Below are 22,806 nucleotides of genomic sequence, written 5' to 3' on the forward strand. Positions count from 1 at the left end.
GATTTATCTAAGGTTCAAGCCCTGAAAATCCAGTGACAAAATCTATCAGTATCCAATAAACTGCAAGAACATATCTAACATTGGATTTTTTTTTTTAACATTGAAAATGGTGTCAAAGCTCTACAGCAATGCTGATATGCACCTGGGGTTATGCCCATGAATGTTCTGCAGCAAGTTTTTGTTTTCACTTTTTTCTTTTTTTTTTTTTTGCAAAGCAGTATCAGCAAACAGAAGCAGTTACACCATAAACATGAGTAACCTCTAAATTATCCATAATTATATTTAATGAAAAGTTCCTTAAAGTCCCTTAGTTACCTTCAAATGACATAGTTTTAATAATTAGCTTATCATACTAAGCTGATTTCTCAGCAGCTTCAGTCTCCTGTTCAGAGAGTTTCTCTTCTGACAGTACTGTCATCCAGGGGGACACGGAGCGCGTGATGGTTTGTTTGGCCAGGTTGTAGTGGTTTATGACCGTGTAAAATTTCCCTCGAGCGCTGGAGTCTTGTTCAGAGTAGTAGTTTTCCAAGCCAGCTGGAATGCACTGATTATTCTGAAAAGAAAACCCATTGCTTAGGTTTCCGATACAGCCCCCCACACACATGAAGTAGATTAGGGTTTTTTTCTCCTTTTCTTTTTAGTCTAAGCCAAGAGTCACTCTCTGTGAGTCAAGATGCAACATACATCAATTAACTACAGTATTGTCCTACAGTGTTCAAAATGTTCTTCCCTGCAGTCCTTAAATTACTCATGCATTTGCCAGGAAGACCAATCTGGGTTTATATATCAGAATAATTAACATACAAGAAATATGCTTGCTGAAAAACATTTTGAAAACATATTCAGTCTCCAGTTCCAGCCACATTTTGCTGTTTATTCCTGCCCACCAAATTCCAACTGTTTGGTTTACAATTACAGCTGTCTGTATTGCACTGTTAGATTAACTTCAGGCAATTTGCCCTGGTGTTTGCAGTCTGAGGGACAGAAATTATTACAGATATATTGCTGCCAATGTATGAACAGTTTTACAGCCCAGTAGCTCACACATTATAGGGAAAACTCTGTGGGTGGCCAAGCATATGTGGAAGTGTGTACACACATACAAAATACTTCACTCCTTATTGTCAGAAGATGCAGTTCAACAGCAGGCTTTTAAAAAGCTCTCTGGAGCTGTGAGACTAAATTATTTCATTTCCCAAGACTGTAGGAGCACTAAATAGAACCTGCTAGATGCTCAGAGCTTTGGAAAGTGAAATAGATAATTTAGAGAGTAAAATAAAAGTCAAATCCACTTTGCTGTCATCTTAAAAGCCAAAGTGAATGTGGCTGTGCAGTGCATTTGTTGCAGGGATCATCCAGGAACTCTTCCAGTCACAGTGCAGGAAGAGCCTACAGAGCAGCTCGTTGCACTGAAGAAAAAAGTTATTTAGGCATATACTGTGGCCCCCAGCTTCTGCCCCAGAAGGTCTTGGGGCCTCTCTGCAGGTCCTCTTGCCACACTGGCCAGTCCAGGCAGTCTTGCCTGATACTTTACTATGTCAGGGCAGTCACCTGAGCAATTGAATTGACTCTTGTAAGCCAGAAGTAGCTGCAGCTTGAGAAAAAATTCATTTAGTAATTTCTACTCTGGCTGTTTTGAAAGAAATAGGGTATTCAGTCCTCTTGATTCCAGCACCAGAGGACTAAAATTTATAACATAACAGCACAGCTGCTTTGAACTGCTGCTGTTCTCCTACTCAGCAAACAGAATTTTATATTGGGAATTTCTCAGCAGAAAAACACATGCAAAAATTCCATGGGTTTCAGGACCAGATTCTACCTTAGAAGTGTCCACATTTATTTCTGAGTTTACTTTTGTCCATGTCAAAAAAAAAAAAGGCATAAATAAGCACAAGTAACAACTCTTTCAAATGGTTTTAAATCATAAAGCAAAAGATGAGTGAAGACCCAGCAGACAGTCTTGACTTAATACAAATTTTGCCTCCTGAAAAGGAAAAAAATCATCAAAAGGTATGAAAGAAGAAAGGAATACTTGTCAAAACAAGAGGCCCACAGGTAGTCTCAGAACCTGTCTGCGCCTGACAAATTCCATCTCGTGGCACATGTGATGGCTCAGAGATGCCTGGCTGTCACAGGACTGGCAGCCTCCCACAGGCAGCACCTCACTGGCTCAAACAGAAGCCTCAAAGCCTGGCAGACTCACAGGAGTGCCCAGATTTTCCACAGCCACCCTGGTTCCCTTTATCTGTAACCTTCTGTCAAGGTAGCAGCTGGGACAGGTCTCCCTTCTCAGTTTTGTTGAAGTAGACCACAAAGCAGATGGGATTTACCCCTGGCTAAACAGCACCTGTGGCAGTTCAGCACTGTAACTCAACAGAGGCTTTCCTGTGCTCATAGTCAATGTGTGTGCCAGCTGCAAGACTGGGACCTAGATTTATAAAAACATAATCCAGGAATATGGAATAGAGCTATTTGAGATGAATATTCATATACATCAACCATGTCGTCTTCTGGAAGTATTATCCATGTTTTATCTGGGATAACTGACACTACTTCTGATGTGATAAAATGACTAAGAAGCACATAGACACAGACATATGTGTAGTGATTATTTCACTTAGTCATGGGATGTAATCACAATTCTAAATATTTAAAGTGGGGAAAGGAACACAATCCATTGAACTAATGAAATCTGCCAAAGAAATTCAAGCAAATATAATTATTAGAGCTGAAGACAAGCCAAGATTAATGACAGTCTGAAAAAAGCTACAGAATCCTCTGTTGATTTCAGAAGCAATTTGCTTTGTAGTAGGCAAAAATGACTCAGTGATGTTTTTTGGTTTCTTTTTTTTGAGGGGGGGGGTGTAGTTACAAACATGCAAGACATCTGACAGAAGTGCCTTAAGAAACAGACATCAGTTTCCCTCCTGACTGCATTTTTGTTCCTGGGATTTCATGCTTCTAGAAGAGATGGAAAACAACCTCTCCTTTCACTCATTGCCCCATGTGTACTGCCTAAGGACAGCCCTTTGGATGAGTGCCCAGTCAAACCAAGCCATGCAGCACTCAGTGACTGAGTGATGGGAAGATGGGAACTGCTGCTGAGTCTTACCCTGCCACTTTCAGCTATGTAGAACATTTATTTCCATCCTTTTTATTTGTTGCCATGGTTCCCAGGTGAGAGAAGAAGGAAGGCCATGAGGAGAAACTGGGATGCTCCAGAGTGACTTGCCAGTCTTTTTTCTTTTTTTCACAACCCTTCTATTTTGGAAATTACTTACAGGTTATGGCCTTTGATGCCAGAGAAAACCCTGGTTGCCAGTCTATATCTGGCTGAATTAAGATGATTCCTTTTGTTCCTTTGACATGAAGACCCCAGTGGAATTCACTTATAAATAGTACCTTCTGTCACGTTAACTTTGCTGGGTCAATAATTCCCAATTTAACAGATGATGGTGTGGTCCTCAATGCACTGAAGTGACTTTGCTGTACTGCCCACAAGTCTGTGTGAATGCAGGTGCTTTGGCAACAAAAGCTAAAGGGTAACAGACACAGTACAGAACATACTGAAACCCTGGGGAAATTCTTCTGGATGTAAGTGCACTCAGGTTTTTGTGGTGAGTCTCACCAGGAGGTTCTGATGAGTGCTCCAGAGAAGCAATCTGCACAGCAGCAGTACTGAGGCTGTCTCAGAGAGCTTCAGCAAGCACAGAAATGAGAGTGCTGTACAAAGGCAGATGAGCACCTTTTTAAGCACACCTTCATGCCCTGGAGGCGTAGTACAGCAGAGAGCTTTGGAACTGCTCCATGGATGAGAGCATCAAAGCAGAGAAGAGAGGCTGACTCAGAGCTGTGGTTAGCTCAGCCTTTATGCAGAGATTCCTGCAGCACCAGGCTTCCTGAGGCAGGCACACCTTTGCCCTTAACCAGGAAATCACATCAGCATCTAAAGCCTGGAAACATCCAGGCCGGGTAATCTTGTTGAGTCCACCTGAAACATGAAGCCAGTCCACAGAGACACTGGTCACAAGGTGACAGACTTCATGTGTCCTATGACATCTGTGCCAAGCTATGCCATCACATATCATGGACTCTCCCAAAAAAAAGACACAAATAAATACAAAGTCATCTTAACAGTGGTAGTTTTCAGGCTTTGTGTCATTTGCCAATATCCTTATTGCAGAATTCTTTCTTAAAAGAGGTACATGACCAAAGATGTTCTGTCTCCTGGCATTATGCCATCAAGCAGCTGGAAACAAAACACCAGCTCCAAGAAAATCAACAGGAGAGTAACCATGATGCAGCTCTGTGTATGTGCTGCACTTTATGAACAGAGCATGAGCTATGGGACATTCTGCCTAACTTCTGTCCCAAACACAGGACCACAAAGAGAGAAACACAACCAGACTCTGGTCACTGGGCAACTGAAATGTAGCTGAGAAAGTGTTCTTTCCTTAACTATTTGTGACACCGGCAAGAAAAGCCACAAGAAGCCAGAAAGCTGCAACTCAAAGGAGAGGACAGCTTGGTGTGAAAGGAGGCAGAAGCAGGAGGCTGTTGCTAGACTCGCACAGGAACATGTCAGGATCACATCAAGACAGGCTTGAAAGGAACATAACAGTCCATATTCCAGACTGTTCAATGCCAAAAGAAAGCTTAGGGGAAAAAAAAAGGCCTACTGTCCCCTGAGACATGAACACAGAGGGGTTTCAGTGCCTGTCTGAGGCAACACAAAAAGCCAACAGCAGAACCAAAAGCTGGATGTCCTGAATTACAGCCAAGTATTCTAACCACAGTATCTTTTGCCCTTGAACAAAGGGGAAGCAGTAACCAACTGAATGCTTGAACCTAAATTAATCCAGAAGGGCATCACTGTTTATAATTTTGAACTAGATTCTTGTAAGATATTTATGTGCTTGAAGTGACAGATAAAATCCTGAACAAAATTGTTGAGGCAGCCATCTCTTCTTGAATCCTTTTGAAGTTCATACTGGGCACCCTTTTGATTTATTACATGACTAAATATTATTAAAAAAACTAAAGGGAATAATGCCATTATCACTGCTACTTTTCCTACCTAATTACAGCCAAGTTCAACTCTGCTAAATTTACAACTGGGAAGTCATTGTTACTTTCCTGACTTTCAGTCCAGGTCATAGCAAAGGAGCCAGCACCACCATCTCACACAAATAAAGTGAGCCCAGCCTCCTTTTGGTTAGAACCACTACTTTTTACAATAAATGTGTTTTCCCTTTTTTGGCATCACTTTTGGCAGTAGGGCTCAGAGGTCGCTGTTCTAGAACAAGAAGTTCTTAGTACAAAAATAACCCTGAAGTAACTCTACTACTCTTAATGAGAACATCACTCTACTTTTTCTTTGACACATATTCCAGGTTTTTTTCTCCACATTTTATCATTTTCTCATTTCCTAAGACACCGTAATTTGGAGGAACGTGCATCATTAAACCATATGACCCATAAATGAAGGCTTTGTCCAGACAACTGCAGTTTGAGAGACACAAGTGTTTAGACTTTTGCTATATTTTCAATGTTTAAAGCATTAGCAAAATCACATTATTAATACTGTGCAATAGTACAACTTCAATTATAAATTACAAAGCAAAAGCACAGCAGGAAGCACACTAACCTTTGTAAAGAAACACCAAATCTATGCAATACATCATGCCTTAATCAAGGTTATGCCTAAAACAACACAGAATATTCCATACTGTACTGTTTTTCTAGAATGGGTATGCAATTTACCTTGAAAACAAATCCTTCTGGACAGGTATGATCATACTTGTAAACCTTGTAGACTACCAGAAATACAACACACGTTAAGAATGCAAGGGCAAAAAGGACCAGCACAGTTACCTGTAAAGAAAAATAAAACACACTTATGTTAGTAATGCACTGCTTGTTCTATTGCTGCTGGTTACTGCAGGCAGCAGAAGCCAGCTCTGAATGCACTGTACAGTAAAATCAGGCAAAGGATAAAACCAGCTGCTTAATTATTGAGGGAGAACAGAGAAGCAGCACCTAAGTGCTTCCACCCTGCCCTTCTCAGAAGAAAGAGGATCATCTGGGCAGTACACATTGCCTGTGCACTGCAAGGCTTTTTTTAGTGCATTTCTGTTCAAGGCACATGAGGCCAGGACACACCAAGGCAGCTTGTGTCTGCTGTTTTTTCAGTATGTGGATGATGTAAGTCTAAGTCTAGTTTATGTCAGCTGCTAAGCATGTTTGTTTTCCCTGTACCTGTCCAGAAATGGAGTCAGGTGACAGTAAGTTAGCACAGGTGTCATCCAGAGGTGACTTGCAGGGCATGGACAAAGTCATGGCAGCCCTCTCTTGTAAGCATTAGAGGTCATTGCACCTGCTCTGAACTTAGGGGCAGCTACACCAGTAGTCTGCATTCTTGGCTGCTCAGTACTCCTTAATTTGTAGGTTGAAACAGTACTTGTTCATCACACAGAGCCTGTACAGGAGTAGCTGACTGCCAGATCCATGAGGAGACACCCCCTGTTGGACACTGGGCTGGCCTCCAGGAGTTTGTGGCACCTCTTCCCACAGGGCTCACAGAGAAGCCTTACACACAGCCTGGCATGGCTTTTCACCTTCAGTACCTCTCTGCCCCTGAGCTTGGGCTGCAGAGAAGTCCAAGACACACCTTAGGACAAAGCTGAAATCAGTGTTAGGATCAAGCTAACCTTTCCCAGGTACAAACTCTAAGCAGCTGGAGACCAGCAGCCTTCTGCTGTGTCACAAGACAGAATTACATCACCCACTGATGAGAGAAAGCACAACATTTTGTCTGGCAGTTGCAGTACAAAGCTCTCTAAATCAGATCCATTTTTGTGGAAGGTGTGAGTGAGCAAACAGCATTCTTTACCTGGGAAAGTATCCCAGATGTGTGTTTTTATTATTCTAAAACTTCTACTGATAAACAAAATAGTAGGTCATGGAGACTACAGAGTAAGACTGATTGAGATTAATTTTCTTTTGGTAAGTTAGAAAGAAGCAGGCATGTGCTACAGCATAAGAAACAGTAATAAACAGAAACAAACAAGATTATATTATTCATTTTTTAAAACAAAGCATAATATGATCTAAATTTGAAGTAAGATGAGTAAACCAGCTATATACACCTTCTGAAAAACGAATTTAGACATATCAGGGTCAATTAATTGAAACAAGAATAATCTGGTATTTGAAAAAGCCAAATCAACAAAGAATTGTAGCTTTGCCTCTTGGTAAAAACAACCACCATACAGCTTCCTTTTGGTAAAGCTCTGAACTAACAGTTTGCAACATTGCAAGCTGTGTGTGGCAGTGGTGTTAGGACATTTCAGGACAACAATAAACTTAAGGGACTTGTCATCCTGTGAAAGCAAATCTCTTCGTGGGCAGACAACAGCAAGTGCTGTATTTCTGGCTGAATCAAGGTTGAGTAGTGTGTGTTGCTGAAGCCAAGGATTTAATAAGGATTTTTGATAGAAAAAAAATAAGCAAAAAAAGGGAAGGCTGGAGTAGAGGCAAGGAGAACTGCAGATCAGAAAGTAATTTAGCAGCAGAAATGCAGATATTAATGTAACAATTGAAATGAGACATGGAACAACATGTTTAGTTTCTCAGCTGTCACTGGAGTACAAAAAGAAAAAAAATTTCTTAATTAACCTCTGAAAACATCACACTGACAACAATTTTCATATCTAATTAGCCTTTCTCCAAGTTCATTACTTATTTGCATACACAAAAATTAGCATGTATAGCTCACACTGTCTTGTCAACATTGTATGTTCTCCTTACATCTCCCATGCCTCCATTCCCTGCATGAATCCAAGAGACAAAGTACATTTTCACCTTCCTTTCTGGCCATTCTCTGTGGCCCAGTTTAATAACAACCAACGTAACACTCCTACACATCTCAGCTGTGGCCTAGCTCAGCCCTTCCAGCAGGTTTTTTATCAGGCTCCTGGCTCCACAGAGCTTTCAGCAAAGGCTGCTCCCTTCAGGAACACAGGCCTGTGACATGGGACACAGGCATCAGGCACAGCTGCTGTGGCACAGATCAGCTCAGCACGTATTTGTCTCCACCACGCATAGGAGCTAAGAGTTTTAAATGTTTTGAGAAGTACTCTTGAAAAATATATTTGAAAATATATCTGAAAAATACTCTATAAAAGTATTTAAACTGTGTTTCCTGGTCCTTCTACTAACAGCCAGTAGTAGAATTGCAATATTATTTCCACACTGTAACCATTCAGTCATACAGATGAGGTCTCAGGAACATAGTGAGGCAACATACTAACAAGCTGCTTTGTAATTGAGACTAAATGTTAAGATAGTAGAAAAAACTGTATTTCCACAGTCATTGCAGGATCACTCTTCAAAGCTTCAAAACTGCTCTGAGAAGTCACTGCTTTTTAAAAGAAGATAAAAGCCCAGTGTTGAGTTGATTGCTGGAGCCAGGCAAGCTGCAGAGCCATGGCCTCGGGTGATTTGCTGAGACCCCGTTTCAGTGGCAGTGTGAGGCTGTGGGTTCCCACTGCTTGTACAGGTTCTTCCATTGCCACACAGTCAGCCATGGGAAGAGTTCTCAGGGGTCCTGCTTCAAAAATATCACAGAATTTTCTCTCTCACTTACTCTATTTCCTAATGTTACTAATTTTGGTATTAACATGTAAATTTTTACTCTCATTATCTCCAGTGATTTGCAATCACACTCCATTTGCAAATCCCTAATCAAGTAAGCTCTTGTCTCCTTCCTATTAGGAGAGAAGCTCCCTTCTCTTACCACCCTTCAGGATACAAGGAACTTCTATTTAAAGACAGTTGCAGATGAAAATGGCACAGATGGAATCTAGCAATGGATATCTTTCCAGGGTGATTGCCATCACCTGTTAATCCAATCCACTTCTCCCTTTTAAATTGAAAATCCTTTTCTTTCTTCTAATAGACATTTCTCTTCATTCTCATAACCCACCCCAGTGGCCCACAGGGACCACTTCTGAACCTGAGGCAGTCAGCTTCTCTCCCTAACACACTGCAATCCTACCTCTGTGCCTCACCTCCTGAGCCCTCTCTTCCCACATGCTTTTCAGAGATAAAAGCATGAAAAAAGAGAGGGCAACAAGCAGCTCTTCAGACCACAAGCAACCCCAAAGCTGTCATGGTATTGCTTTCTTCCATAGCAACTTTGCACCCTCACTATAAACTACAGTTATTTTCTTCTTCTTCCCAACACACTACTCACAACTTGCCCTCCTCCTCAGGCAGGAGCAGCTGCCATGCATGCACAAGCACCACTTCCCTTCCTCTGGAAGGAAATCTTCAATCTCCTTTTTTGTGGGAGCCAGCTGGCAATGCAGGACCCCACACAGTACATTCACAAGCAAAACTCTTGTGAATTACTGTGATCATTCACTGCCATGTACATCCTGCAGAACTCCAAGGTGACTGTCACACCTCAAGAGTGATGGGCTTTTAAAATACTTTTCTTGAAGTAACTATAAGATAGGACAAACAACCATTTCTTTTAACTAGAAATCCAAAGTGTGATTTTGCCTTCATCTTGAGTGTGACATTTAAAGTTAGTTTTAAGGGGATCTGGCAGCAAAATGAAGCAAACAGAGAAGATGACAAGATATTATGTATGTGGCAGATTTTTGAATAGATGGTAAGTGAAGAGCAGAAGAAGGACAACGTCTAGCCAGAAGCCATTAGAGTAATCAAAATGAGAGATGACTAATGAATGAACTAAGCATACCCAGAGCAAAAAACCTGTCTTCAGACTCTGTAAGCAGTTAGCTGAACAAATGAAACTCACCATATCTGACAACTACACTATCATGTAAACAGCTTGTGATAAGGCCTTTACCATAAGATCAAGCAGATCTTCCCCGTCAGTCCATGCTACTTTGCCTCAAGACTACAAGACTATAGACTATAAAGACTACAAACCATATTTTCTCTGCCTGGCAACTGAAGCCTCCTTCTTCCTCACTCCACTAATGTTTATTTGGACTCCCTTTTTAATCAAGCCAGAATACTACAGCAAAACTGTACCAATAATGCCAGCTCATCTTCACACCCTTTCCTGGTTGTATTTCAAGCATGCACAAGTCTACCCATTTTGCTCCTCTCAGCTCCATCCTTTTGCTGTTTATTTTATCCCACTGTCCCATTAAAGCCTGGGTACAATTAATTTCTCCCCTGCCTTCACTTCTACTTGTCTAATCCTTCCTCTTACTTGAGATTCTTTCATTAAGCCACTCATACTATGCTGTTCTGCACCACGCCTTCCTTCGTGCTTTTTCTTCTGTCAGCACACAAAGCCATGTGGAAGCATTCCTCTTATTAGAAGAACTAACAGGTTATGCAATGATTTTCACTGCTCAGTCACTGGCTCTTGATCACATCTCCTCTCTGCTCCACATCTATGCATTATCTATTTCAATTGCAGAACACAACTTTCATTTCTGATAGGTTTGTGAAGTGTGAGGCACAGACTTGCTGCCAGCCCTGAACAAGAAGAGTGAAAACACACACAGCACCTTTCATGGGAAATGATTTAGAGCCAATTAATGCTTTGCTCACCAATAAAGTGCAGCGGCCTTTGGGGTAAAATACAGCAACTCTGTACAACTACTTAGGACAGGAAATTAAGATTATTTCTATCCAATTTAAACTACAAGCGAATTTTAGGCAGACAGCCTGTAATTACAATAGATTGTGTCTGGCTACATCCCACAGACAAAAATTCGTAAAACATTGCATTGACTTTCTTGCTAATGGCCATGACCTCCATTTCACCTCTCTCCACTAAAATCCTGCATCTCCAGCTACACAATGCCCTCTACCAGCACATGAGAGAACACAAAAATCAGCTTTCCACTTATCACTGCTTCTGCAAAATTATGTCCTTGTTTGCTATTACCTCAGCCTGTCCCTGAAAGTTTAACTGAAAAACATGTCTGAAACAACACACTCAAGGATTAAGAAACGTTAAGACATTGAAAATGGCAATGTGAAAGAAAAAAGGAACATTTACATCTATACATGCAACATTTGACTCATATTCATTTACAGAGCAATGCAAATTACCCAGAACACCCTGGTGCAGTGCCTTGTACTTGCTGTGGGAATGTACAGGATGATCTGTGACTCCAGAAGACAACCAGGTGCCTTGTTTCAGAAGAGTATTTCTAATATTACATGTCATGTTTAGCTCTATGACTGGTATCCATCCACTGAACTCAACTGCTTCACCACAACATTCCCATCAAAACTTTGTGCTCAAAGAGGATGATGGTTTGGGGGCAGATTGTACAGAAAAAGTAGTAGAAATCAAAACACTGTCCCTCTCAAACAGAAATGACAAAGAGGAGAGAACTGTCTTGGATGCTTACCTGGAGATTGCTGGGAGTAGCAGCAAAAAATGCAAAAAAGGCAGACAGATTGATGAGGACAGGAAGAGAAAAGAAGCTACAGAACCAGAGCTTACTAACAGCGACAGTGCCAGACAACAGGAGCAGTCTGCAAGGGAATTGATTAATGAAACCTGAGGGACACACTGTTACACAAAAACAGGTTAACAAGGCACTGGCCTTGAGATCCTAGAGCTGCAGCTTAACTCAGCTGTTCATGGCAATGTTCCTGTCACCTTCTGTCACACAGCACCATATATTTCTTAACAGGGATCTGAGGAAGCAGTTCAAGAAACCCTGTAGCACCAAGATAAGAATCTTACTACCTTCTCATACAAACCCAGAAGATACTACTGCAAGCCAGGAAAAAAGCTGCATAATGTTATTACAGCAGAGGAAAGGTTATTTAAGTGATGCATCTGGAGACATCCAAAGCATCATCTGTGTCACCTGTGTGACTGGTTCTGTTCCAGTAAATGGGTTTCTAATGGAGACTGTGGCAGAGGACACCTGACTTATAGCAGGGGAGCTGTGTTAAGCATCCACTCTACTTAAATCTTCCAGTTCTGACTACAAAATTCCTTTCAACCAAAAATTTAGCAGGAGGATTGTCAATGTCATATCAAAGAATATCAAACATTAAAAAAAGGAAAAGTGACAGTTGCCATTCAGTGCCTTTACTTGCATCAATTACTTTAAAATAATTGTTACACTGAAAGAACTACCTCCTTTATTTTTCTTATTTGAAGTAGTAATGAAAAAATGTAAAGCCTGCCAAACACTTATACTTGTGAGTAACTTTAATCCTGTGAGTAGTTCCACTGGAGAAACAGAACTACTAATGACACTAAGTACCTGTCACTCTTCCAACACTAAGTGACAGACACAGAATCTACTTAAGGAAGTGATACCTGTACAGGAATTAGTTGACATTTCCTGCTCTTAAAAGACTTTTAAAGTGGAAGCAAAGAGCTACTCATCACACAAAGTAATCACACAGCAGCAAAGAGAGAACTGTTTTCCTTGCTTCTGATTATTTTTGCAGCAATAATCACTGGCATTACTAAGAAGAGGTAGAAAATTGTTGAGGCAGAAACATGTTTGAAGAATGCCCCTTTTAAGACAGAAAAAAAGCCCTGAACAGTTAGAGATATGGTGCTTACATTTTTGCAGTCTTAAAGTGACCAGGTAAAACTGCAAGAACTGATCTTGAAGTTTCAATTCCTCTTCCATAACTTCATGCAGACATTTCATAGGCTGACTGCTACCTGATAGTACACAGTTTGCATGGTCTTAGCACAGAGATAAGCTTGAGGCTTTGGCTCTGCAGTTAGATGTATGTAGAGATGTCAAAGATAAAGTCACAAGAACTGAACTGCCTTTGAACAGAAACCAAAGGCTGAAGGCATATCACAGCTTGGGTTGATTTAAGGGTTTGAAATTTATTATGAAAAATCAGTGTTTGTTTTCAAAATACCTCTAAATGTTCTTTAATGATGTTTTCTCAAAGACAGAAAAAAAAGTCGTGCTTTGCTACAACAGATTTTTTTAATTGTTGTGTTTGTACACAACTGCCAGCTGTAGCCCAATCAGTGGGTGCCACAGCAGACATCCCTCTACAAAATCCAAATGGGGGTTGTAAAAACACTGTTCTGTCAATGGGGGAGGCAAAGGTTTGGCCTTGGGTAACTCAGACCATCAATTTTCTTCTGCCCTAACATCCTCCTATGTCCTGGTTCACAAGGATCCTGTGTTACTCTGTAGAGTGGACAATTTACAAGAGAGAAAGATCTGCCTTGTTCAAAGCCACTTTCCAGATGTTTTCCAAAACCAACTCCCTACGTCAGCCTACACTGTTCAAAGAACAAAAGCAAGACATCTGTTTCTCAATGGGAAAAAATCTTAAGTGAAAAAATCACACCTTCCTTGGTGTGGTTAGAGCCATAAAAGTAAATTAAGACAACAGAGTTCTCAGAACCGGGAAATCTTCACATTCTTTTGAGACATTCTGATCTGAATTCAGAATGTGGCTTCATAGAGGAAAATTATACTTGCAGTTTTCTTTGAAAACATCCTCAGCTCTGTTATAACTGTGGTAATGTGAATTGAATGCAGAAAAATACATTTTATAATTGATTATTCACCAGGTGCTAAAACACCAAATTATCTACGTGACATATGCAATGCTGGAGTGACTTCATTTGTTATAATGTGTAACTTCTCAAGAAGAACAGCTTTGGATGATCTGCACTGCTGAATCCCAAAAATGCAATCTGCTTTGTCATTATTTAAGGAGTACATCCTAGAATACACATGTGAATTATTTGTAAATATGACTGACTCACTTGCTTATTTTTAGCACAACACTTGGGCTGTGTCTTGTGGCAAGCTTGTGCATTGGTGATGTACCATACTGAAGTCATTAAAATGGCATCTGAAAGTTTTTTCATGAACACAAGCCAAAGTCAATATCTCATCAGTTAAATAATGCATTTCATAATTACAACAAATATTTAATTTTCAAACAAATATCTTTTTGCTCTCTCAGAATCAACAGCAGAAGTTAACATGATGGTTCACAATTAATAAGGACCCAGGAGAAAACCTCACACAATCAGTACTTTTCATCTACATATTTATGGAATGTTATCAACTATTCATGTAATATTTATTACTGGGAGTGGTGAATATGACAGTCATCCCCGCTGAAGATCTAGTCAGTTTTCTTTAAAATGTTGCAAGCAGCATAATTACATTTTAAGATTGTTATATAGAGATTAAGGGACATTTTTAGGACCTGAATGTTCTGCATGAACATGGTTTTCAATTAACTGAACAAAAATTTTCCTAACTGATCAATCCCCATACTCTTCTCTGGAAACCTAGACTTACAGCCACAATGTGAATCACCCTGCAATTCCCAAGAGACAGCAAATCCTACAGAAACCTCTCTCTGATGCAGCAGTTACCTAGCAGCAAAACCTAGCAACCCTCTAGTATGAGATTAATCCCAGAGCGATCATCATAAAGTAACATCTAAAGGATATTTTATTGAAGTATGCCATCCAAAGGTATATAAAAATGCAATGCAAAAATCCTCAGGCTTTTAGCTGTTCAGCTACACAAATTAGAAAAGACTACCCAACAGCACAACAAGCTATTTATTTGTTTTCAGCAAGGTCTCATTTGCTCAGCTTTCCCAACAAAGACAGAGAACCCCCCCAGCTTTACAAAAGGATGCACAAGCCTTTTAAATGTGACTAAGATATTCAAAACCTTTCCTTAGCTACCGTTTAATGTTCCAGCAATTAAATCCCTTGGGCCTACTCCTAAACCATAAGTGCAAAGTTCTTCAGGTGTAGGCTCTGCTCAGCTGCTTGGAACCAAAGTCCTATCAGGGCATTCAAACTAAAAACTGCTTCTCTTTTCTCTTCGAGACACAGTAAGCATTTTCCAGTCACCTTAGTGTGACCAGGACACACACAAAGACAGCCTGACATAAGCTCTCCTTGTTCTGAGCTGTCTATTTGCATTTACCCTACCCTCCTCACCTGAGAGGAACGGGATTGCTCTCAAGGACTGGAACCATGGTGACAGGAAGATAAAGAGAGAATGTAGCATTTTCCCTGAGGAATGGCATGTCCTTGCCCCAAACCAAGGAAGAGGAAAAGCTGGAACTAGGATTCTTACCTCCTTGGTAAACCCCATCACATCTCTTCTTGGGTGTGTGGGGTTCCCCACACAGCTTCACTGCATGGCTGGAGACCACCAGGTGAATGGCACTTAAAACATTTGTCGCAGCAACACTCTGCAAAGTTCCTTTCCAAATATAGTCTAATCGCACCTTGAGCCTTCACTTTGTTTGTTTAGCATGCTCTGATTCCACTGAGAGCTGCATATACACTTCTGAAGGTCAGCTTGGGCCTGGGCAGCTTTTAGAGCACAGCTCTGGCACAACAGTACCAAAATCTCTGCGTGTGCCCTAAAAGTCCTGTCATGCAGACAGAGTTTAGAAATGTGCAGTAGAAAGGGAATTCACACCTTTACTGAAACTCTGTATTTTCCCCTCATACTAAATATTAGGCTTTCCAAAGGTATTTGCACTTGTGAACTGCAGAGTGTGGATGCCTACTGCTTAAAAATGTTTTGTATCCTTGGGTAAGATGCCAAATTAGAAGCACTGGAAACCTGCAGTCTTATTGTTAAAAGGACAGGGGAGCACGAGCTGAAGTGCCAACTTTCCTGCTTTGCTTTAATTACCCAGAACAAGAAAAACTATCCTCTAGTGGGAAGGGAGAAAGGATATTCAAGCCTTGCATCAGATAAGTCCTCAGGTTCCCTATGGGACTGATGAAGGGAGTAGTAAGGGTGAGGACACAATCTGAGTCAGATTCTTTCTGAACTGCCATGTGACAGTAACAGGCATCACCAAACCATAAGATTAAATGGGACCAGGAAAACTGATAGGAAAGAGCTCTGATATATATCCCTGGGTTGCCAAATCATATATTTAACTATAAAAAATACATAATGGACTATGACAGTGCTTTTAAGAGAATGGTTTGGCAACAGTGATAAATAAAAAGCCGAAAAAAAAAAAAAAGAAATGTTCTGGTGGTTCTTGTCCTTCAACACAAACAGGAGCTTTACCCATGCCATGAGCACTCCCCTGTGCAGCCCACACACACCCTGGCAAGGCACATTCTGGAGCCCACACACTGACAGAAATGCCTTTGGAATTCATCTGCCAGTGAGGGATTACAAGCAATAAAGCTGCAGGATTTGATTTTGTTTCTAATTGTTCAATTTTGAACTATTATAACATTGAATTAATTTTTCTCATGTCCAGCTATATCCACAACAGGCACTCTGTTATAGCCAGTTCTGACTACAACCAGCAATTGATTTTAAGCACTTCTGCAAACACAACTGAGACATTAACATCTTCACATAGCACTGCTTACCTTAAACCTTTCTGAAACCCCTTCAGTGATGCTGATTGTGAATTCAGCTATTTTAGGAGTACGGAACTTTCCCTTCTTGCGGTCAGGTTCATATTCTGTTTTTGTTTTGACCACAACCTTTAAGAAAAAGAATCAATCACAAAACTGTCAACTAAAGCTGACCACAAAAACCTTAATTATTCTTTAACTCTTCTTTTATCTGCTACAAGCACATCTAGCACCATATCTTTCCCCTCCCCACTTTGTGTAATTCTTCTTTGAAAGTGCAAAATTATTTATTCCTTTTTCCAGTATATCAATCATCAACTAACTTACCTCTCAAAGTGGTTTTGATGGACCTACAGCAAGACTTGTTATGCAACAGTTTCACAAAGGTTCCATTTTTTCATCTGTGGTGATACTGTGCTCTTATACTAGGCAAGGATAGGTCAAATCCAAATCATGGACCTTCCCACTTTGGATAGTTTGGAAGTAGCTACCTTCATTTGCTTCAGGAAATTCCATTAATGGGATTTCAAACTGGACACCAACAGAAGATTATTGAAGACTACCCATAAAAATCTTACAGATGACAACGCCATGTTCTTTGATGGCAGGATTTTGAGGTTAAACAAAAGTGAAATAACCCATGTAGTCTAGTTGCCATTCACCATGTGATAGACTATGGCCCTTGGCATTCTTATTTTTAACATCTAATTTCTGAATTATCAGCTGCAAGCAGCAAGATGCACACGAACCCTCGTTAATGAGATTTCTTCAAACACCCAAGGCTCTTCAGTTTATTCCTTGCTATGAACTACTGCCCCAAGCTACACAATTTAGCACCTTAGCCCTATTCCCAAAATACTCACTACGTCAGTTGTATCTCTAGTGTTCTCCTAGGCATTCTAATCATACAAAATTTTCACATACCTAACCTATTTGCCTCATTTTTGTCTTCTGCATTTTTCAGGAACTTTTCCCAAATATTATTCTCAAACTAGGGTACAGTTTATTGTAGTGATGGTGCTATTACAATTTGCTCCATTTCCTCTGTTTTTCCAAGGAATAAGTATCTACTCTTTTAGATTTTTGAAAATCAAATTCTATCTTTAGCACAGCCCACAGTATTAATAGCAAACACATTAATCACAGAAAGGCCTGGCTTGGAAGAGATCTTGAAGATTATCTTGTTCCAACTCCATGCCCCGAGGTAGGGACCTCTTCCACTAGACCAGGCTGCTCAGAGCTCCATCCAGCCTGGCCTTGAACATCTGCAGGGATGGGGCATTCCCAGCCTCTGTGGGCCCTGTGCCAGGGCCTCTGCACTCTCACACTAAACCTTCTCTCTGTTTAAAGCCATCCCCTTGTCCTGTCACTACAGCCCCTTGTAAACAGTCTCTCTCCATCCTTCTGAAATTAGGATGGTGACACTTCAGGTAGTCAGACACTGAAATGACAAACCTTGGGCTCCCTTCTTCCCGCTGCCCTGAGTGATACCTGGAATGTGTAACTGTACCTGGACTCAATACTAAAAGTTTATTAGAAACTTTCACAGTATTACACATACTTGTTCAGGACATAAGTTTAAAACCAACTTACCTATTTTCAGTTATAATTAGTAAGATAGTAGTTACCACCTATTTAACTTTATAGCTGCCCCACAGATCATGGAAGTTAACCACCTGATGATTTCTGGAATGCTTTTTAACATCTTAGTTCCCTTCCTCCCCCCTTTATGTTACATAATGTCAGGCAACTCAAATCACATTCAGCTGACACTGAATGTACAGTTCTAACTGCTTGGTTATGTAATGTCTTCTTTTGTTTAACATATCTAAATATGAATTTAAATCACTTCATCCCTTTAATTTAGAAACTGTCAAAATCATCAAATCCTGAGCACTGTAGTCTCTACTGTTCAAGAAGTTATGCTTCACTGCCATGCTGGAGCCTTGCAAGTGGATAATAACCATAGACATATGAAGAATGTACTTCTATTCATTATACATGAGGGTCTGCATACTTCAGAATTTGATCTGTGTGTCAATCTTTTCTTAATACAGCTTCTTTTTTTCATGTCAGTTGCTCTGCTCCTGCCTTTGAGTCTCTAACAACCAGTAAAGAGACACTCACATGACTAACCAGTTACAGAAGGACACCAGCAGGACCAATAAATTTAATTTTCCCCCTCTATGTTTGCCAAAGGAAAAGAAAACTAATATACAATTGGACAGTGGCAAGTAGAAGAGCCAATCAAATATCTCTTTATTTAAGTTTCTAGCTTAGCTGGACATTTGCTTTCATTCAAGGCAAATGCCAAACAGGTGGGAGGAGTTCTGCCCATTCTAGTAGGAGCAAACGGGCTGGCACAGAGCCCCTGGGCTCACAACAGAGGCTCTGCTCAGGTTAAAGCCATTACCATGCAGATCCCTCATTCTGCTTAGCAGTGCAGGAACAGAACAAATCCCTTTGGTCACTGGTCCCTGGTAATCGGTTCTATCCAGTCACCAGTTGGCAGATGTATCAGACACGGTAAGACTTAGCTTGTTCTAAAGCCTTAGGGTGTGATTTTGTCCTCAGTTACAAGATTTACACCCATGTAACTGAGGGCATAAAATGGACCCTCAGGCTCCTGAACAGCTGTTATGGCTTATTGCACTTATGCCTGCCAACTGGTCACCACACACAACACAGAATGCTGTTGATAGCAATTAAAATGGAGGTCACACATTTATTTGTATTGCCTACAAGCAGCACACTACCAAGGAAAATTTTACAAGCGAAAACTCTTTACCCTAACTTCAGATTATGTGCATATTTTTTGAAGTTTGAGGAATGTATAGCTATCAGTTTATCTACAAGTAGAATGCAGCTTGTGGAAGACATAAGGCAAAAAATAAAAACTGTATGAAGACCACAAAGCTTTTTATTAGCAGATGCATGTGGGAAATTACAAGTAAGAATCTTATTAAAACAGGATACTGAAAACCCTGAAAAAATCCTACTCCTTTGTGCCTCATGTGTAGTAGCACTTACTGAATTCTTTATTGTGAGGACAATAAACATATTTACAGGCTATCACCTTTCTAAATCTTTAAAATTAAATCCCTAATAATCAAGACATTTAATGAGCAATGCAGGAAGCACACTTCCCCTCTTGCATGTAAGCAGCTCACTGGACTGCCCCCTTCCAGCTACAGAGGATATCTGAATCACCTATTTGGAGGATTTTTTGAACAAAATAAATTGCCAAGGAGAAAACTCAGTGGCCTGTTCTCATCTCATTATTTCAGCTTGTCTGGGGTTAGCATTAGTTTCCCACTGAAGCACAGAAGGAAAATGGAAGTGCTCTCTGTTGCTAGTATGCCCAAGCCCATCTTACAGAGAAATAAGGCAGGGCTCTATTCCCCATCAGGGAGGCATTTTCTAGACAGAGAAAATCCGTATTATCCACAGAGAACACACAGGAGACCTTCCAGATGCAAGAGAGAAAAATACAGAATAGGAAGGGTTATGACAATACAGTATAGAGAAGCTTGCATTTGTATTGTATATGTTTCATATAGCAGAACTAAAATCTCGACGTGCCCATTGCTAACATTTCACACTGATTTTTAATGCAAATCACCATTAGTGGATTTTCATGAGCTTAGCTGTTGGGGTTTTTCCCTAGAGGTAACTAGCATGCCTTGAAACACCCCCTATTTCTTGTCGTTCCTAAGCTGCTCTCTACCCATGACCTATTCTTTTGTTGTTTGCCAGAGATTTGGGTGTGATTCTCCAGGGTGGAAACTAAAGCCTACTGTACCTTATCAGGAGGTGGGAACTGGAGCTGATTGACATCCAGGGGTGTGATCAGGGGGATGGTGTCAAATCCATCCTCCAAAAGGGGCTGCTTTGTGCTCTTCTCGCTGAAATTATTCCCCAGTTTCACCATTCTTCCAGGATAGAGGGATTTTTCTGCTGGCACACACAGGCACACACGCAAAGAAATGCAAAATATCAGAAACCAGACCTTTTCCCAGCCCTCGGGGGACCCGAAATAGCTTCTGGAAAAAAAAATTAAAATAAAAAAATCCGCGTTTCTCGCTATGACTCGGTTAGCCACTGGCGTTCTGGGAAGTACGAACGACGACCAGACCATCTACTATGAAAATTAACAAAACCCCACGGCACCACGCACACAAAGCAGCACCCAAACCCCCGACGCGCCAGCGCGGTGCGAGCGATGCCGCCGGCACGGCCCGGTGCGGCACCGCCCGCAGCCCGCGGAGGGCTCGGAGCCGCATCCCCATCGCCATCCCCGGCGCTGCCCTCGCCCCATCCCCGGCACTCACCGCCGGCTGCCGGCCCTGGCTCGGGGCGCAGCGATGGCGGAGCGGGGGGCGAGGCGCGGCCGCAGCGCCGGGGCCGTGACGCAGCCGCCGCCTGGCTGAGGCAGCTCCGGAGCAGCAGCGGCAGCAGCGGCAGCACAAAGGGGCCCGCGGGGACGAGCGGGCGGCGGCTCCCCCAGCCGGCGATGGCGCAGCGGCAGCAGGTGGAAGGGGCGGTGCGTCCCGCCCGGCCCCCCTCGGCCGCCCCTCCCTGGGCGGGGCCGCGCCGGGCCCTGCGCTAGCGGGGCTGGGAACCGGGAGCCGCCGCCCTGCCCCGCTTGGTGCTGCTGGGGCCCGGCCCGGAGAGCCCCGGCCGGGGCAGTGGCGGTGGCTGGGGCGCGGAAGCTGCGCTACATGAGGCGGCGGCGAGGGACCCCGGCCGCTGAGGGGGGCGTGCTGCGCTCCCTCCGGCCGTTCCTGAGGGGAAGGGGAAGGGAAAGGGAAGGAAAGGTGTGCGGTCAGGTGCGGTCAGGAAGGTGTGCGGGGGAGCCCGGCCGTGCCCGCTGTGCCAGGCGGGCCATGCCAGCCCTGGGACCGGCGCTCGCGTCACTCCCGGGCAAAGGCGCTGCGGAGCCTGGCAGCCGGGAGGCAGAGGACATCTTACAGGCTTCGGGCGGAAAAAAACCCAGTGATTCGTATTCACTGCGCTGTCTCTTGTAACCCGAGGCAGCCAGCATGCTCCTCTTGCCATCCTGCCGGTGCATTGCTGCCCAGCCGGCGCAGGGAAAGCGCTGTGGGCGATGCAACAAGTGCCTGGGATGGTAGGCAGCTCGGAGAAAGAGGCAGACAGGTGCTCAGCCTAGAGCCAGTTTCGTGCTTCAAAACCAGCCAACCTCTTCTCGCAGATGCCAGCATGAGCAGCCTCTCTGCGTGGTTTGTTCCAGTCGCTCAATGCAACACGCATCCCGTTTTCCCGAGATCAATGGTCTGTAATGCTAAAGGCCCTTTCTGGCTGTGGCACAAAGCAAGTCGTGTCTCCAGCTATGGATCATCTTGTCTATCTCATTTATTTCTCCCATCAGTGTTCTGTCCTGACTAAATAAAGTGTAAAATAAGCTTGTCTTACCTGAGCAACGTTTCATAAATCATGCTTGCGTGTGTTAAGTAGAAGAAGAGGGGTTTCATTTTATATAGAAAATTGCACCTGTGAGTGGAAATGAAGGAGTTTCTCAGAAAACAAGAACCACTTGAATTTTATTTAATTTGGTCAAAGCCCTTGTCTTACAAGTGTTCTTGAACAGAACAGATTAATAACCCACAGAAGGATGAGTGTAATCCATTCATTTGTATGTGAAGCAAAGTCATTCAGAACCCAAATCACATCAAAAGTCCAAGTGATGATCAGAAGTGTATTTGACAGTATACTACAGGGAGCCCAAATAACACAGCAAATGGTTTAACAAATTGACTGACTAGGTTCTTTCATCTCTAGCTTTTGTGATTTTATATTTGAGCCCTATTGGGTGAAGATTGTCAAAAGCTTAGGGCAATTGTGTATTAAGTGTGTGCCTGAGGAAGTATCAGTATTGGATTAAGATGAATGGATTTAAATTCCCCAGTTGCTGGTGAGGTTTTTTTTTTTTTTCATTATGTGAGCATGTGCACAGGTTATTATGTTTTAATATGTTTTAATGTCTGTTGTAGAGAAAAGGAGAAATTTGGATAGCCTGTTTAGAGAGTGAGTTATTCTCTTTGCCACTGTGCATTTCTTTAATGGTATCTGCTTTTGGTCTTACCTGGTTTTCTAGTCTTTCAGAAAAAAATCTTTTTGTTAAGCAGCTGAACACAACACTTGTCACTCAGTACTTACATTCAGTGGCTTACATCATTTTCATTTTAATTGCATGTCACCCCATGTACTGTGACATTAAAAAAGAAAAGCTCTGTGTTTTTGTATGCAGGTACATGCACATACAGATACCTGTGACTAATGTGTCTTTATTTGCCAGCTGTGTAAAATGAGCTGTTAAAAGGCTTTAATTTCTGATATCAAATTGTCACCTCTAGCTTGCTACTGATGGTTTTAGAAGAAAAAATGAAGTAACTTAGTTATAAAAG

General features: G+C 42.0%; 1 protein-coding gene across 2 annotated transcripts; it reads right to left on the minus strand.

Moving 5' to 3' along the window:
• Positions 1 to 163: 163 nt before the first annotated feature.
• On the minus strand, positions 164 to 20,943 carry NSG1 (neuronal vesicle trafficking associated 1). Of its 2 annotated transcripts, none has more exons than XM_026792603.2 (5): positions 20,713 to 20,943; positions 20,184 to 20,338; positions 16,394 to 16,510; positions 5,764 to 5,874; positions 164 to 553 (listed from the first exon to the last, which is right to left on the minus strand). In XM_026792603.2, exons 2-5 carry the CDS (start codon positions 20,310 to 20,312, stop codon positions 353 to 355), a joined length of 558 nt encoding a protein of 185 aa, XP_026648404.1. In that variant the 5' UTR covers positions 20,313 to 20,338; positions 20,713 to 20,943; the 3' UTR covers positions 164 to 352. The 2 variants fall into 2 exon arrangements, with proteins under 2 accessions (XP_026648404.1, XP_005485808.1); XM_005485751.4 differs by having other exon boundaries at positions 20,184 to 20,335; positions 20,713 to 20,940.
• Between the last annotated feature and the right edge of the window lie 1,863 nt (positions 20,944 to 22,806).

The sequence above is a fragment of the Zonotrichia albicollis genome, chromosome 5, assembly GCF_047830755.1.
Source record: "Zonotrichia albicollis isolate bZonAlb1 chromosome 5, bZonAlb1.hap1, whole genome shotgun sequence".
Taxonomy (NCBI): Eukaryota; Metazoa; Chordata; class Aves; order Passeriformes; family Passerellidae; genus Zonotrichia; species Zonotrichia albicollis.

Bases quoted from the DNA above. Each gene is read 5' to 3' on its own strand.
- NSG1 (XM_026792603.2), bottom strand. From the start codon at position 20,312: ATGGTGAAACTGGGGAATAATTTCAGCGAGAAGAGCACAAAGCAGCCC. The intron at 16,511-20,183 runs GTACAGTAGGCT...TTTTTCTTAAAG, and splicing joins AGTTCCCACCTCCTGATAAG to GTTGTGGTCAAAACAAAAAC. The intron at 554-5,763 runs GTAAATTGCATA...TTTTCTTTTCAG, and splicing joins CAGAAGGATTTGTTTTCAAG to AATAATCAGTGCATTCCAGC.